This window comes from Zalophus californianus, chromosome 2 (genome assembly GCF_009762305.2).
Source record: "Zalophus californianus isolate mZalCal1 chromosome 2, mZalCal1.pri.v2, whole genome shotgun sequence".
NCBI classification, from domain to species: Eukaryota; Metazoa; Chordata; class Mammalia; order Carnivora; family Otariidae; genus Zalophus; species Zalophus californianus.
This window is the reverse complement of record NC_045596.1, coordinates 39,886,079-39,903,845: the sequence shown is the minus strand read 5'-3', so window position 1 is coordinate 39,903,845 and position 17,767 is coordinate 39,886,079. Positions and strand designations below refer to the sequence as shown.

At 39.4% G+C, this 17,767-nt stretch overlaps 1 protein-coding gene across 5 annotated transcripts in view; it reads left to right on the top strand.

The window, feature by feature from the left end:
• Positions 1-17,767, top strand: part of TEC (tec protein tyrosine kinase) — a 142,711-nt gene that overhangs the window by 99,411 nt on the left and 25,533 nt on the right. For 3 of the 5 annotated variants that reach the window (XM_027599876.2, XM_027599879.1, XM_027599875.1), the window contains 6 exons: positions 7,029-7,133; positions 8,645-8,726; positions 9,390-9,518; positions 11,203-11,243; positions 12,387-12,562; positions 16,325-16,390. In XM_027599876.2, coding sequence (XP_027455677.1) covers positions 7,029-7,133; positions 8,645-8,726; positions 9,390-9,518; positions 11,203-11,243; positions 12,387-12,562; positions 16,325-16,390 — 599 coding nt within the window. Of the gene's footprint in view, positions 1-7,028; positions 7,134-8,644; positions 8,727-9,389; positions 9,519-11,202; positions 11,244-12,386; positions 12,563-16,324; positions 16,391-17,767 lie in introns of those variants that run through there. The other 2 variants (XM_027599877.2, XM_027599878.1) reach the window with 2 other exon arrangements.

The following is a 17,767-nucleotide window of genomic DNA, read 5'->3' as shown; positions in this document are numbered from 1 at the left end:
TCTGGTTGTAAACTCCTTAAGACCTAGACATTTTGAACTTGTTTATCTCCATCATGGTTCTTTGGTATCTGTGCCTTGCCGGTGGTAGGCGGAAGTAGAAATCCATATTGATGAATATGGCTGAATGAAGGAACTGTCCTGATGGAATGCAATGAATGTTAACGGCAACTTTGTGCTACCCATCTGCCGAGGACTGCAGGTTCTAGGAATTTTAAATTTTCTGTTCTTAATTTGATGGCAATATTTTACACAACTCCCCCAGAAATATAACCTGTGTGTGCATATATATGTATGATATTACATGTCACATATATGGGTATACACACACACACACACACACACACACACACACACTTTTTGTCTATATTTTTTGGGTAGTTCCTTGTCACTGAATGTGCCATGTCAGCAGTCCATCTCCCATCTTTGGGTTTATATTTAAGATGTTTTGATTGTTGTGGCCTATTGACAAAGAACAGTGGCTGATCGAACACTAAACAATTTAGTGTGCCAAATGGAGGCCTAATGCTAGCATGGTGCCGTGTGTACAAAAGCAGAGGTTCCCTGTAGTTGAAATTGAGAGAAAGGGTGGAAGTGATTGTCCCATGGCCCACAGTAATGCAAGCTTGTAGATTCCAAAAGAACTGGCTTAGGGACAGAAATTCAACTCCAGCAAACACCCATCCATCACATTCAAGTAACATTCATTTAAATCTTATTTTTTGTATAATTTTATTTGTATTTAATTTGTGAACTAGCTTTTGTCTTATAGGTATTAAGAGGTATAAGCATTAGAAATTTCGACTTATTTTATGTGTGTCCTTAGTTAAGTGATACCAAGTTACTCAAGTGTATGTGACACTTAAGAATTCAAGATTGGAATTAGACAAGTTCAAATCCCGGTGTATTGTGTGACTTTTGGCGGTTAATTATACCCTGTAAGTCTTGATTTCTTCATCTGTTACATGGGATGACAAGAGTTCTCATACAATGCTGTGAAGGTTCATTAAGTCATCCATGTGCAGAGGTTCACATAGTGCCTGATTCATAGTGAGTGCTCTACAAGTGTTAGATTTTGACATAAGATAATTTTATTTTTTATAGTAAGAGTCCAAAAATACTCCAGCTTGAGAGACCTGGAGTCAGGTAAACGCTTTAGTGTTTTTGAGAGCTCTGGGTTCGATCTGTGGCTCAGCCTCTTAGCTGGTCTTGTAACTGCTCATATGATCAGTTTCATAAAACTTCCCAGGGTTGTTGTGAAAACTAATTAATAGTAAATGCTGCATTTAGGGAGCGATTTCATATGCCAGATACTGTGCTAAGCACCTGTGTGCATTATCTTTATTGCTGCGAAAAGCTTAGCAGAGTGAATAGTAGTGTCTTATCCTGCAGACAAGGGAACTGAGAGGGAGGGGACAGAACTTGCCCTAGGCCATACAACTTCTAAGTTGCAAAGCAGAGTCTGGACACAGGGTCGCTCCTGCCCCCTTCCTGAGATCCTATTGCAATGTGAGGGTGATTTCATCCAGCAAATTTCTTTTGTGGTGTGCAGCTGGGGATAGCCACATTAGGAATAAAAGCTGTGATGGGGAAAAGGGGAGGGATCATTTGCAATATTGGAGGAAAATTATGGTAGGTCTTTCACTGTGCCTAATGGGGACTCAGAGGCCTGGGGTGTAGGGTGTAGAAGGAGGACACAGGGTGTCCTGAAGATAAATAGCTGACTTCCCACATTTACCTGGGGCCAATGAATGCTTGTATACGTTTAGAAAAATGTTATTTCATTAATTTAGGATTGATATTGATATTCTTAAAATACTGAGTATTCTGGAAATTAAAGGAAAACAGGGTACCTTGAAAGACTTCCCGGGGGATAGGATCTCTTGCATTTACCTCCCAGTTCTGCCATTCGGTTGATATGGAGTTTTAAGCAAGTTATAGTTCATCTCTAGATCTAGTTTCCCCATTTGTGCTGGTTTAGAAATGTGTAAAATGGCAATTACTTAACTCATTTTCAAGCATGGTAGAGTATATAGAGGCCATGCAAGAGAGGAAAGATATATATCCTGTGTTATACACACACACACACACACACGCACACGCACACACGCACATACAGAGTGTCATACATACTTCTTTGCAGACTGGCTCAGCACACTGTTTAATGAACATCTGCTAAGTGCCAGGTAGATTTTTCAGCTTGGATGACTCAAACATGAGTAAGGTGACATCTTGGTTTAATTGTGATTTTCAGTTTGGTGGGCAGGGTGAAGGCTGTAGAAATAAAAGGGAAACTTCACATGAAACATGTAATGACCTTGGATATTTCTCCTTGGCCACAATAGTAACAGTAATGTATAGCATACTTCGGTTATCATGAACTAATTTTCCTATTGAAGAAATGATAAATAATCTGAATGGAGAAAAAACTATATGTTCTATGTCCCTTCTCAGTGTTAACTCTGATTCACCAGAGTGCAAAGACCAGGTGTTAAGGGGGCAGGCACATGGCTCTTTCAGCAACTGTTAGGGTTCCCTATGGCAGGTCTCTTCCTTGACCTTGCCTAATCTCCTAGGGTTCCCTGAGATGTGGCTAGAATAAGATTCTACTATATATACACAACATATGTGTTGAGAAAAGCAGAATTCTCTTTACTATAAAGAAAGTGATAAGCATTGCTGAGTACGAGCCTCATATTGTCAATTCCCTTCAAACATTTCCAGTGGGTTGTCCAATAATCAACTCAAAAAACATTTCCCAACATTATCTCAAACCTGATTCTTCTGTGTTCCCTATGGTGATTCATGGTGTTGGTGTCTACTGGTCACTCAGACTCAAAATCCCTGAGGTTTCCTAACTCCTTCCTCTCTCTTAATCCCCGCATCTAATTGATGCCAGAGTTATGTGGACTCTCTCTTTTAATGTTCTGGCATCCCTGCTTTCCTCACCTGATTTACTGCCATTGACTGGGTTCATGACCTTGTCATCCCTCACCTGAACGACTGCAGCAGGCTCCTGGATAGCCTCCCTGTCTACCCATTCGTCCCCCTGCCATTCATAATTAATGATTTCAAAAGCAAACCCCAGTACAGCGCTCTTCCTTCCAAACTCCTAAGTCTGGCGTATAGGCATCTTCCTAATTTGGTCCCAAATAACCTTTTTGGTGTCATTTCCTACACTTCCCCTGAACCACTCTGAGCCACATGCATTTTTTTCTGTTGCCTAAATGAGCGCTTTGTTGTCTCTGCTGCCTGGAATATTTTTCTCTACTTTCTCTACAGGAAAACTCCTGCTTACCCTTTAGAAACCAAATCAAAGTGGTACTTCCTCCCTGAAACTTCCTCAGCTTCTCCTGGTCCAGTCATTGCCCCACTCCATAAACACCATGAGTTCACACGGGTTCATTATTACCTGATTCTGAATCATTACCCTCTTCTCCTTCCACCCAGTATATTATTGTGAACTCCTCTTAGGGAAACCCTCAACCCCCTTGTGTAATTTTGCAGCTACAGCACACAACGCTGTGCTTGGTGTCTGATCAGTGTTTGCTGGTGGGCTAGATAAAATCATGCATGAGCAGCTTATATTTGAACCTTTATCTGCAAACCCCAATATTAGTACAGTACATGAATAGATTGTATGTCCCAGAACATGAATTTAGGGGGCATAAGTCAACCCAGTATACAGGCCATCCTAAATTTTCCGGTATAGATTGACCTGCATTTAACAGCTGCATTTAATAGCAGGGGCAGGTGGTGGGTGGAGATGGGTATCTTGGAAACAGACCATATATAGCCTACTGCTCAAGGGCTAAGAGAGCTGGCAGGTGATAAATGATCCCTGAGACCAATGTCAGGAAAATGCCATGATGTCAACAGTGATTTTCTCCAGGGTTGGGAGATTAAGGGTCATTTGATTCTCTTTGTGCTGTTAGTATTTACTAAGGTTTCTACAGTGAACATGTGTGACTTGTTAATAGTAGGATGGTGCTCTGGCAATTTCTTCCACCCATTAACTGTCACAGGCCTCAAGAGCAGGGTGGATGGCCCTGTCTGACCAGACCTCTTAATACTGTGCAGCAGGTTCTTTACAGGCTGGCCCTGCTCATCTTTCCATCCTGCCTCATGCACCCTGTGCTTCAGCCACACTGGTCTTTTTTTTTTTTTGCTACTTATTTATTTTATGTAGCCAACACTTACTGATATCATATTCTAGGCCAGACACTATTCTCAGCACTTGGCAATACCGACTCATTTAATTCTCATAGCTGTTGTTATTCCCATTTTACGTATGAGGCAACTGAGGTCATTCTGGATTATGTTTTTCTTCGTATGTGCTGTTTACTCCTTCCCTGTCATGTGCCGTTCAGTTCTCTCCCTTTCACATACCAGAATTTCTCTTCCAGAATTGGCATTGAAGCTTCAACTCCTCTGTGTCCATGAGCATCTTTTTAATATACAGTATCATAACTACTGTCTGTCTTGGGCAAGTAATTTTCGTTTCTTCCCTCTGTACAATGTGTCTGGTCATGTTTACCTCACAGAGTTTGTGAGGATTGAATGGCACAATAGTTGAGCTGTCTGCTTAGGAAGTGAGCTTCCCTGATCTTGACCTTGTGCTCCTTGACACAGTTGCCGACACAGGACAGGGTTGTCTGTGGAACCCTGAAGGGAAGGGAGAGTAGGAAAAACCAGGACGACCCAAAGTCAAGACCACTCAGGGAGAAGAGAGTGGTGGCACTTTCAGATGCCCCATAAAGGTGTGAGTGGATGACAGTTGAGGAAAGACTGTTGGGTTTGGTCCCTGGTGATGTTTTTGATAGCGGCTCAGCAGGCTGTGGTGAGGTGGATGTAGATGGCAGGTGGCTGAGGAGGAGGAATGGGCGGGAAGGAAATGAAGGCTGAGGACGTAAGCATCGTCTCTTTCAGGAAGGGAAGAGGGAAGCCAGGGCAATAGCTGGGCCAAAGAAGGGTTCTTGGTATGGATGGGAGAGGCCCGAATGTGTCTGTAGGTAGAAGGAAGTTCCTCCAAGAAGCATGGCTGGGGAGAATGTTCTTCTCTCTACCCTGGCTGAAGCTTAGTCCATGCTCAGAATCTTTGTTGCCCCCCCTGGGGACTTAGCTCCATTAATGCTGTTGCTTGTTTGCAGCTGGGTTATCCCAGGGTCCACTGGGCTTTGGGGTCAGTTGGGGTCCTTGATGAATATATTTAACCTGTCTGAGCTGCAGTATCCTTAACTTCTCCAAGAGACGGGATGAAAGAGAAGAAAAAAGATAAATTTTAGAGTGCTTTTGATCTCCAGAGGGAAGAAGTTGGAGGGTGTGCTCGTGGGAAGGCTGTTCTCTTCTTCATAAAGCAGTGAGGGAGTGTGTCTCCTGGGCTGAAGGGAATGGGAAGGGTTTGTAGTTCTGATGAGACTGGTGTTCTCCACGGAGGCCACCAGGTTCCTCTATGAGAGATACAGGCAAAGGAGATGAGGAGCCGCAGTCAAGGCCTGGGGAAGCATAGCGAAGAAAATTAGGATTATCGTTGACTTTCTGCAACCGGGTGTGAAGGAGTAGGGAGGGTGTAGATAGAACTGGTCACTGACACAATTGTCAAGAGACATGTGGGACTCGTGAAGAGGTGGGGGGAGAATGGGAAGAGAGAGAAAGAGGGTATGGTGAAATGACCTCCAGAAGAGTCCAGTCAGCTGTCAGATGGGAGCTGGTGGCCTGGGAAAGTGGGCAGGTCTGAAAGTCTTACGGTGACAGTAAAAATGCAGCGCAGGTTCCTGAGAGCAGGACAGGGGGCTCAAAGGTTGTGACCAGAGGACAATTTTAGAATATTCAGTGAAGCAATTTTGAATGACAAGAGCCAGGAGGTAGCGGGGTCACCCCAAATATTACAGTGTCCTTCATTTCTCTGCTTTTCCTTCTATTCTTTATCATACGAATATCTACCATCCTCTTTCCAAAGATAACTTAAGTCTTTATACAGCTTTTTGTGTGGAATATATCAGTTAGTATTATTCAGTGAACCTTTTTTATTTCTACGTTGTGTTTGTAATCATTTTTAATGGGTGTATTTTATCAACTTATGTTGGCACATGCTACTTTGTTTTCTTCTGGGTTTTTCCCTTTGATGAATTTTCGGGCATGAGATTACTATGCTTCCGGGTGGAGGGAGGTCCTGATGTGTCCTTAGTTAATTGCTGCAGGCAGAAGTTCAGTGAGCAGAGAGAGGGGAATAGAGAAGTAGAGGAGAATATCCAACAATAGAATCCGAATGGGAGTTTTATGTGAATACCTTAAGTCCACCTCAAATCCTCCTGAGTTATCTGTGTTGCAGGAAAAAAAAAGTAACTGGCTAGAGTTTGCACCTGTGTTCAAGTACGTGGAGTTCTTTTTTTTTTTTTAAAGGTGATTATTATTTTTTATTTATTTATTTTAGAGAGAGGGAGGGAGAGAGAGAGAGCGCATACGCAGAGGGGAGAGGTAGAAGGAGAGGGAAAGAATCTCAAGCAGACTCCATGCTGAGCACGGAGCCCTATGTGGGGCTTGATCTCACAATCCTGAGATCATGACCTGAGCTGAAACTGAGAGTCGGAGGTGTAGCTAACTGAGTGCCCCGTCAAGTACCTGGAGTTTGCTTGGTTTGGTCTTTGATGCTATTTTGGTGGGGTGAGGGAGTGGGGATGGAGTGCTGTCAACAAGATGTTGAAGAAATTCAAAAGATATATGTCTGAAAGGGGAAGGTGACAATAAAAGGGAGTTTTGGGGGCAAAAATGTGTTTTGGGGGCAAGGATAGGAAAATTTCATCTTTAGAAATAAACAAATAATTACTTTTTATATAATAATATTATTTTATTACAATTCTCACAACGTTAGTATTTTGAACAGTTTTGACAATAAATGGAGACATGATTTAGGTAATTATTAAGAAAATTGTAGTATTTTGAATCGGTGATTTCGTTAACAAATTTTTCTATTAATAACATTTTTTCTTGTTATGATTGCAGTGGTTCTCTCTTTGTTTTTCTTTTAACAGAAAAAATACAGAAAGGGATTTATTGATGTTTCAAAAATCAAGTGTGTGGAAATAGTGAAGAATGATGAGGGTGTTATTCCCTGCCAAAATAAATATCCATTTCAGGTAAGCTGGCGTGTTTTTTGCCACAGTATAATTCTGGGCTTTTAGTCATGCTTACTATTCAACATTACAGTTTCCTGCCATTGCTTTGGTGGTTGGTAAAAAATAATTTTTTTCAGCTTTAGTGAGGTACAGTTGGCACATAGGAATTGTGTATATTTAAGATGTAAAACTTGATGTTTTGATATATGTGTACATTATGAGATGATCTCAGTCGAGCTGATTAGTGTATCCATGACTTCACATAATTATCATTTTCTTTCTTTTTCCTTTCCTTTCCTTCCCCCTTCCCCCCTTCCCCCTTCCTTCCTTCCTCCCTCCCTCCCTCCTTCCTTCCTTCCTTCCTGTGTGTGAGCACTTAAGACCTACCCCCGTAGCAAATTTCAAGTATACGGTTCAGTACTGTCAACGGTAGTCACCGTGCTGTACATTAGATTTCCAGAACTCATTCATGTTGCTTAACTGAAACTTTGTACCCTCTGACCAACATCTCCCCATTTACCCCTCCTCCCTGTCCCTGGCAACCACCACTCTCTCTACTGCTATGAATTTGACTATTTTAGATTCCACATAGAGTGAGATCATGCAGTATTTGTCTTTCAGTGTCGGAAGGGAGGTTTCTAGCCTTATATTTCTTTTTAGCCAGTCAAGGTGTTTCTGCTTTGTGATTGTGACCAAAGGTAAAGTGACAGACCAAAGACAAAATTCTTGGGTTAGTTTCTCAGGCTGAATTTTATTACTAATATTAAAAATACTAAGAATAAGACTTTAATTGCTCACCACGAGTTACCTCTAAAAGAGGCACTGTGGTTCACAGTTTGGGCTCTGAAGTCAGGATCCTGGTTTTTTGGATTACCAGCCAGATGAGATGGGCAGGTTATGTAGCACAACATTAGGGGGCACCATATGCAGTGTGTTCTGTATGAATGGTGCCTTCTGGAGTTACACAGGAATGGAAGGTCTTGGGATCAGCCTTAGTGTCCTCCTCCATAAAATGTAAATACTTATACCTTAATGGTAGGATTAACTGAGTTAATGTCTGTAAAGCACATAGTATAGAGTTGGGATAGTGTTTAATAAAGTTAGCCACTGCCATTATTTATAGTGGCAAAAGGAAGGTATAGCAATGACACTGACAGAGTAGTCCATTCATGTAAAATATTCAGAAAAATGCTAGATTAGAGTAATCCCTGCTACACCAAATTTACTTAAGGATCTTCAGTTAATTAGATTGCAAGAAATAAGATTAGTGAAGCATCTTGGCCTCTCTCTATATTTTTTCCTCTATAAAAACACAGTCCTTTGCAAAATGTGTACACCACTTGATGTAGACATGAAGAAATAGATACGCTGTTGTAAGAAAGGAATGTAGGTTCTTTGGATCCAAAGTAATTGACTTTTATTTGATCATTTCAGAATCATTTATTGATGCCTCTGGTACCAAGGTCTCTGTGCTAGACAGAAGTGCTGTGTCTAAGTATTTCTTGCCTATTCCATCTTTTGTTTTATTTTAGGTTGTTCATGATGCTAACACACTTTACATTTTTGCACCTAGTGCACAAAGCAGGGACCGGTGGGTGAAGAAGTTAAAAGAAGGTAAAACTCATAATGAAATATTAACTGTACATAATTTTAGGATATAACATTGTTAACACTCGAAGAGAAATATGGCTAATGTATCTTGCATTTTTAATCTTTTAATCTACAATAAGTGTTTCTCTGAGGACCCTCTGCTATCGTGATACATGATGAAGACAACTTCCTTTTTTATAATCTGATTCCTTCTAGTGGTATGCACGTAGTTTCTAAAAAATGTATGCTTCCATTTAATGCCTAAAACATTTAAAGATGAGAAAGCACTGGGCTTTTATGATAATAGGATTTTATTTTCTAAGAAATGGCTTATGAAGTCAACATTTGGTGTGGATGATGACTTGTGCGTAGAGTGTCTCAATGGGTGATTTGTTCTGCGCAGTCCTCACCCCTTCTTCTGCAGAACAGAATGGGGTGGGCTGACTTGTGTGTTTATCCATCATGGTACAGCAGCGGTCACTTCTGCTAACAAGGATGCTTCATCAAAATAAGAAGGTGGAAGAGAACCATATGGATTTTCTGAACGCTGGGTTGTATGATGTTATGAAGGTGTTTTCATAATAAACGTAATATCTGAGAAATAGAGAATGATTGACAGTGTTACCTACAAAACATTCTGTCATCTGTTTTATCTCACTAATCATTTAATGTGTCTATGAATTACAGAAATAAAGAACAACAATAATATTATGATTAAATATCATCCTAAATTTTGGGCAGACGGAAGTTATCAGTGTTGCAGACAAACTGAAAAATTAGCACCTGGATGTGAAAAATATAACCTTTTTGAGAGTAGTAAGTATTTATTTTATTTTATAATTATATTATGTGCAGGATATACAAACTATTGGTATAGTGTGAAAGTGACTTGGTTTTGATTCTGGTGTTGGTTAACTGTAACCTTTACACCTTCTAGCACCATGTAACTGTAGGGTGGGTGTATTTTGTATGAATAATTATGTTTATTTAGCAGTGGGGCCATCTCATGGAATCAGAAGGTCTGTTTTCAAGAGCTTTTATCACAATATGGAAGCCTGATCAAAATGACTCTGTTAAAAGCATGAGCTTAATGTGGCACCATCAGCAGTTTTTTTCTTTTCAGCTTTATTGAGGTATAATTAGCAAATAAAATTGTAAGATATTTAAAGTGTACAGTGTGATGATTTGGCATCCTGATGGCAAAGGATTCTTCCCATGAAGTTAGTTAAGACATCTATCACCTCACATGTGTACCTTTTGGTGTGTATGTGTGAGAATATTTAAGTTCTACTCTCAGGACATTTCCGTTATACATTACAGTGTTATCAACTAGAGGTACCGCGTTATACATTAGAGTCTCAGGCCTTGATTCATCTTAAAAGTGAACATCTGTGCCCTCTACACCAACATTTCTGTCTCCCTCTCCCCAGCGCCCATCTCCTGGCAACTACTTTTTCTACTCTCTGTTACTATGAGTTTGACTTTTCTTTTAATTTTAAATTCCACATATAAGTGATACCATGTGGTATTTGTCCTTTTTCTGTCTGGCTTATTTCACTTAGTATAATATCCTCCAGGTTCATTCATATTGTTGCACATGGCAGGATTTCCTTCTTTTTAAAGGTGGAATAACATTCCATTATATATACATATCTCACACAGTACATTTTTTTATCAGTTCATCTGTTGATGGACATTTAGGTTGTTTTCATGCCTTGGCTATTGTGAATAATGCTGCTATGAATATGGAAGTGCAGATGTCTCTTCAAGGTACTGCTTTCCTTCCCTTTGCGTATATACCCAGAAGTGGGATTGCTGAGTCATATGGTAGTTCTATTTTTAATTTTCTGAGGGACCTCCATATTGTGTTCTAGCAACAGTGCACGAGGCTTTTCTCCACACCCTCCCAAGCATTTGTTACCTCTTGTGTTTTTGATCATAGTCATTTTGACAGTTATGAGGTGATATCTCGTTGTGGTTTTGATTTGCATTTCCCTGATGATGAGTGATGTTGAGCACTTCTTAATGTACCTGTTGGCCATCTGACTGTCTTCTTTGGAAAAATGTTCAGGTCCTTTGCAACATTTTTGTTATTTGAGTTTTTTGGCTTTTGAGTTATAGGAGTTCCTTGTATATTTTGGATATTAACCCCTTATCAGATATGTGATTTGTGAGTGTTTTCTCCTCTTCTGTGGGCCGCCTTTCCATTTTGTTGATGGTTTCCTTCGCCGAGTGTAAGCTTTTTAGTTAGTCGTAGTCTCACTTGTTTACCAAGAATAAGACATGGCCCCAATCCCTCCGGCATTTTTAGTCTGCTCAGGAAGGCAGACAACAAACCAGCTTCAACAGCATTTTAAATTCTTCTCTGAAATACTGATATAAGCAACATGCACCAGAATGAGAGAGTCCGAGTGGATTTCTCATCTTTGTGTTTTCACTTTTTGTTAAAACTCTCAATCATTGGAAGATGGCATTTTGACCTATTTTTTGTCATTTTCAGGTATAAAAAAAGCATTACCTCCAGCACCAGAAACAAAGAAGGTAGGTGGTCTTTACCTTTTAGAAATATTTACAGTTTTAATAAGTAAGTTTATATTCATTCATATGATTCTGTCCCCATTCCCTACCATATCATATCAGAAACCAATATGCTAAGGATTTTTTGATTTTCTTTTGTATCAAATAGTATTAATTTAATTATATCAGATTATCACTGGGGTCCTCTCTTCCATCTGGCATTTTGCTTATATTTTGGCTTCAAGAATTGTAGAAAAGGTATGGGACTTTGAAGGAATAGTTCAGTCTTACGACCACAGTATTATGTCAAAAAAGTGAATTCGGTGATTTAATGATATGCCTTTAAAGAGTGGGGTATGGTTGGAAACACATGTACTTGGGACTCAGATAGTACCCCATGCAATGTGAATCTGGTACAAGTGACTTTGGGTGGATTACTTAAACCATTGTTTCCTCAGTTGTAAAATGGGAATTATATACTCTATTTCATAGAATCAGTATTAAGAATAAATGAAAAAAAAGTGTGTTAGGTACTAGGTGCATGCCTTGCACATAGTAGGCACAAAGAAGTGCAAAATGCTCTGATTGAGAGGAGACCTGATAAAAGACTCACTCTCTAATGTGTCTTTTCCCCTTTGCAGGCCACTGGAATGGTGGGTCCACCTTTAGTCCTTTGGTTTCTACTCACATAACCCTGGAAGGCTAGCCCTGACATCGAGCAGAGGCTCTTTGATGTTTAAATAGGGTTTTTGCAGGGCGCCTGGGTGGCTCAGTTGGTTAGGCGACTGCCTTCGGCTCAGGTCGTGATCCTGGAGTCCCAGGATCGAGTCCCACATCAGGATCCCTGCTGAGCAGGGAGTCTGCTTCTCCCTCTGACCCTCCCCCCTCTCGTGCTCTCTATCTCTCATTCTCTCTCTCTCACATAAATAAATAAAATCTTTAAAAAAAAATAAAGAGGGTTTTTGCTCATGCCCTATATTCTGAAACCCCTGAGAAGTCCAGTAGCACCAATATCATCAAAGTCATGGGAGGATTCCCCAGATTGTATTAGGTAGACTTGAGGTTTCTGCTTTATTCTCTGGTGCTGTGTGAGTCATTTAGTGTTTTGCTTCACATCCAGTTTCAAACAGAATGACTACATTTTCGTATGTTGTCTCCTTTTCTTAGCGAAGGCCTCCCCCACCAATTCCACCTGAAGAAGAAGACAATAGTGAAGAAATCGTTGTAGCCATGTATGATTTCCAAGCAACAGAGCCGCATGATCTCAGATTAGAGAGAGGCCAAGAGTATATTATATTAGAAAAGAATGATGTTCATTGGTGGAGAGCAAGAGATAAATACGGGTAAGTATTCCCTCTGTGTATGACACACAGCGGGTGGGTGGGAGTTATGGGCTGAGTGCTGAGTCTAACTATTATGTAATGAGACTAGTTCAGTCAACAGTAAATGAAAGTACACATTATTACTTTGCAATAACACAATGTATTCTTAGTAATGACTCAATAAATGCAAATGGATCAACCACTTCTTTCCAGAAATTAGAATGCATTACATTGGTCTCTTTCTCATTCATTGTATGTTTAATTAGATTATTTTGATCTTGGGAGAATGACATTTTAGGTTTTTTTCTCCAAGGTAAGTAAGCTTACATTTTTCTAAGAGAGAGAGAGAATGTGTGTGTGTGTGTGTGTGTGTGCGCGCGCGCGCACGCGTGTGCACACATATGTGCATGTGTGTGTATATATATATAAAATACATGTATAAAATACATATATACACATAAATGCAAGAATTTTTAAAATGGGGTGCCTGGGTGGCTCAGTTTTGTTAAGCATCTGACTCCCGGTTTTGGCTCAAATCATGATCTCAGGGTTGTGGGATCAAGCCCTGTGTTGGGATCTGCACTCAGTATGGAGTCTGAGATTCTTTCCCCTTTCTCCACCTCTGCCCTCCCTCCCACCCCCCACTAGCGTGCGAATGCTCTTTCTCTCTCTCAAATAAATAAATAAAACCTAAAAAAAAGAAAGAAATTTAAAAACAAGCATTATTTAGACAAGATAATTTTGGATTTAAAGGACCAGTCCTTTCAACTTTAATATTATTTGGTAAATGATTGGTAAATATGGATAAACGTAGGGGATGAGTATCTTTTAGGCTTCATTAAAGAAACTGTATACTGTGTTTACCTCTGAAATATAATCCTGTTTATATTCTGCATTCCTGTAGATAAAAAGGAGAGGACTTTTTGTCCTGGCCAGAGCATACCTTCCCTCCAAATCTGCTTTCTCACCTCCTTGCCTCCTTGGATGTGAAGCAAAACACTAAATACATCTCCCAGTTCCAATTCTCTATTCCTCAGTTCACTTCTGGACTGATTTACCAATCCTCCCAATTTTTTTTTTTTTAGAGTATTTAAAAGTAAATTCAAATCATTGTCATTTTACCCCTGAATCTAACTACTAAAGATGTGTTTAAACAACTGCTATGTCATTATCATACTTAATAATAATTAAAAAAATACGACCTGTGGACTTTACCCTAACATTGTCAGGACTGGAGGAAGAGTATAAATGAAAGCCCACATATCATTTATCTAAATATTTTGAAGCCCTAAGTCAAGCTGACAAACTGGTAAATAAAATAACATTTATCCTCTAACTTAACAAACGTACCTTCAAAATGACAAGGAAGCAAGGTTTGAATGAAGTCCCATGCCAGAATGTGACAGTGCATGGAGGGCTGGCTCTCTGGGGTCCTCTCTTTCCCTTCTACCATAGCTCCATCCCACAGGCACCATGTGGATTTCCCAGCCATATGGACAAGCTCTGTCCACATCGCTTGCAGAAGCCACTTCCCAACTTGGCCACCCCTTGGACTTGGGCTAGAAGGAGTTGTACGTAACCAGCATAATTTGCTTTTCAGAGTATAAGGTGGAAAGGTCTGTGTTGGCCTTAGCCACGGACAGAGAATTTTGGGGTCCTAGTTATCCAGGTGATGGTCTAGAAGAGGGCTGAGGGAACACGGACTTTAGCATGCTCTTGAAAGTGTGAGGTCAATGGTAGGGGCTCCTCTGGTCTAAGGATGGTACCAATTACATAATTCTGTTTTCCCCTGATTAGCTCTAAGATGTATTTATGCAATTTAATTAAGATTAAAATAAGGTCCAGATATTGCATTTTGACTTGGCTGATATGTTTCTTATTCTACAACAGTCCCCATCCTTCTTTTTTTTTTTCCAAGTTTGATTTATTGATGAAACCAGATCATTTACCCTACGAAATGATCCATAATCTAGATTAAGCTAATTGCTTTCACATGGTATCATTTAATAGGTCTCCGCGTCCTATATTTCCTGTAAATTGTAGTCTAGGGTCTTGATCACATTAGAAATTGATATCTGGTTGTCCCACTTCTAATGATGTGAAGATTGCTCACTGGTCCAGGTGATGATAAAGTTTTTTATCAGGGTTTCACCTAATGATTTTGGCATTCATTAGTGATTACTGCTTGGATCCATTATTTCATTAGGGATTGTAAAATGGTGATTTTTCTAACTCTGCATTCTGTCTGTATTTATTAATTCTCTAGAGAAGAACTATCTCATCAATCAGTTCATTTGGTTTGTACAGCAAAGGCAAGAGAAATGTTTGATTTTTTTCTTTTACCAATTTTCAGAATGATGGGTTGATTTGATGACTGAGCCTCCTCACCTTATCAGTGATAACAATGGTAACCAATAATTGTTTTAAGGGTTATTATGGATGCATATTGCAACCATTGCAGTCATTATTCTTTTTGATTGAATTGACCCATCTTAGGTCAGTGGTAGCTGGTTTGGGACCTCTTTAATCTTTCTTAGTTTCCTTGCTTTCTGGGTAAAATAAGACAGCTCAAGTTCATCTGGTATTTTTTCCTGGCCAAACCTTCAGTGTGCCATTTTTCCAAGGAATGCTTGCTCCTTTTAGTGAGATAGTGTTTGGACAACAATTGGGGTGCTAGGATTCTAATTACTCCTAGAGTGTCTTTGTTTCTGGGCCTTTCTCAGTGCAGCAGAGCTACATATATGTACTTTGTGTGTGTGTGTGTGTGTGTGTGTGTGTGTGTGTATTATGAGTTCCTACTAATAGTTCAAATTCAAATTTAAGATTACAAGGATTTTACTCAATTTTTAAAATTTTATACACATGTCTTTTATTTTACACTAAAATCTTGACTCCTACCAAGATTCTACCTATTATGATTGTTTCCTTTTTTATTTAAAAAATTTTTAAGTTTCACTGAAGTACGATTGACAAATAAAAAATTACATATATTTAAGGTGTATACCATGATGTTTTGATGTATGTATGCATTTTGAAATGATTTCCAAATCAAATGAAAAGAGCGCTCATTTGACATAGTTTCCTTTTTGTTTGTGAGCATTTGAGATTTTCTCTAGCAAACTTCAAGTATGAGGGCTTCTTCAACGGTAATGTGTGTAAGAGTCATCTGGGGTAAAACTGAGTTTCCTTGGCCTCACATAGGCCTTCTCATTCAGTTCTCTTGGGGTATGATCCAAGAATTCACCTTTTTAGCAAGTGTCCCAGATGATGCTGATGTAGAGGTCAGGGATTACCTTCTGTGAAACAGTACTCTACACAGATGTTGGAGTATTGGCAAGATGGGTATTTTTATCTGACACTTTAACTTTTCTGAAATCGTGATTTCTTTCAAACATCCCAAGAAATTGTGAATTCAAGAGAAGCATCGTGGAATATTAGGAAGGGCTCTGAACCTATCATAAAGTCAGATTTTAAGTTCTGGCCCTGTTACTGGCTAGCTTTGGGACCTGGAGAAAGCCCCTTAATCTTTCCAAGCCTTGGTTTCCCCACCAGGAAGTGGGAACACTTGTGCCTGCCTATCTCAGAGTTTTAGAGAAGGTCAAATGAGGAAGTAGTTTGTAAAGCATCAAATGCTATAGATATATTGAATTATTGGGGGTTGACTAGTTTTTCTTAAAGCTTTAGGTAATATATAGTGCTTAATATTTCCACAAAGGCAGTAATTTTTCTTTTAATAACCTCTCAGTAAAATAATTTCTGTTTACCTATTTTCCTTCTTTCCAGGAGTGAAGGTTATATCCCAAGTAATTATGTAACGGGAAAGAAATCAAACAACTTAGACCAATATGAGTAAGTGAATGACTATTTTATGAATGTGGAGAACCAAAAAATGTTTTCATTTTCCTAATTATGTAAGACATTTTGGAGATTAATGGGTATCTTTCATTAACTCAGTTGTCTAGAGTGGTAAAAGATGTTGTGAGAATTAGTTTCTATAGTACACATTACCTGAAGGTACTATGTATGAATGGAATAACACGGGCAAATACAACTGAATTGATTCTGAACAAATCACAGCTTAGCTGACTTTGAAATACAGATTATTGTTCATTCATTCAAGAAATCAGAATACAGTTTCTGAGAGTGGCCTTTAAAAAAACATGTTTGTGCGTGCCTGGGTGGCTCAGTCGGTTAAGCATTTCCCTTTGGCTCAGGTCATGGTCCCAGGGTCCTGGGGTCGTGCCCCACATCAGGCTCCCTGCTCAGTGGGGAGCCTGCTTCTCCCTCTCCTTCTGCCACTCCCCCTGCTTGTGTGCTCTCTCTCTCTCTCTCAAATAATTAAAAATCTTTAAAAAAATGAAAAAAAAGTAAAAAAACAGATTTGTGGGGCACCTCGCTGAATGTCAGTAGAACATGTGACCCTTGATCTTGGCATTATAAGTTTGAGCCCTGCATTGGGTATAGAGATTACTTAAAAACAAAATCTTAAAGTTTGTTTCTTTTTTCTAGCTATAATAGCAATATATGATTGCTGTTTTAAAATTGTTTGAAAATATGAAAAATGCTAATAAGAATAATTACTCATAAATCAACTAGAGTTGACCTCTTAATATTAGCATTTCTTTTTTTTTAAATGTTATTTATTTATTTGACAGAGAGAGACACAGCAAGAGGGGGAACACAAGCAGGGGGAGCGGGAGAGGGAGAAGCAGGGAGCCCGATGCGGGGCTCGATCCCAGGACCCTGGGACCACGACCTGAGCCGAAGGCACTTAATGGCTGAGCCACCCAGGTGCCCCAACATTAGCATTTCATTTCAATTTTTTTTTTTTACTATTTTTAAAGGAATAGAATCATGCTGTGTATGTGTTATATCCTCTTTATTCTGCTTCACAGTGTATTGTGAGTGTGAGTTTTCCTCATACCATTAGATATTCTTCAAAAACATTTTCATAACTGCATTATATTTCATTCAGTCATAAATTCATCAAATATTTACTGAGAGCTTAGCATGTGTGAGGCACTGTGCTAGGCCTTAGCAGGTACAACCAGGCACGTGGCACACGGATATACAATAATTTACATAACCATTTTCTTATTTGTACAGCATTGTGGTGTTTAGCATCTTTGCTATATAATAGTAACTGAGATAACCTCTTTCTGCTTATTGTCATAAACTAGATCTCTAAAAATTTACGGACTGGGCTAAAGGCTAGTTACGAACTTA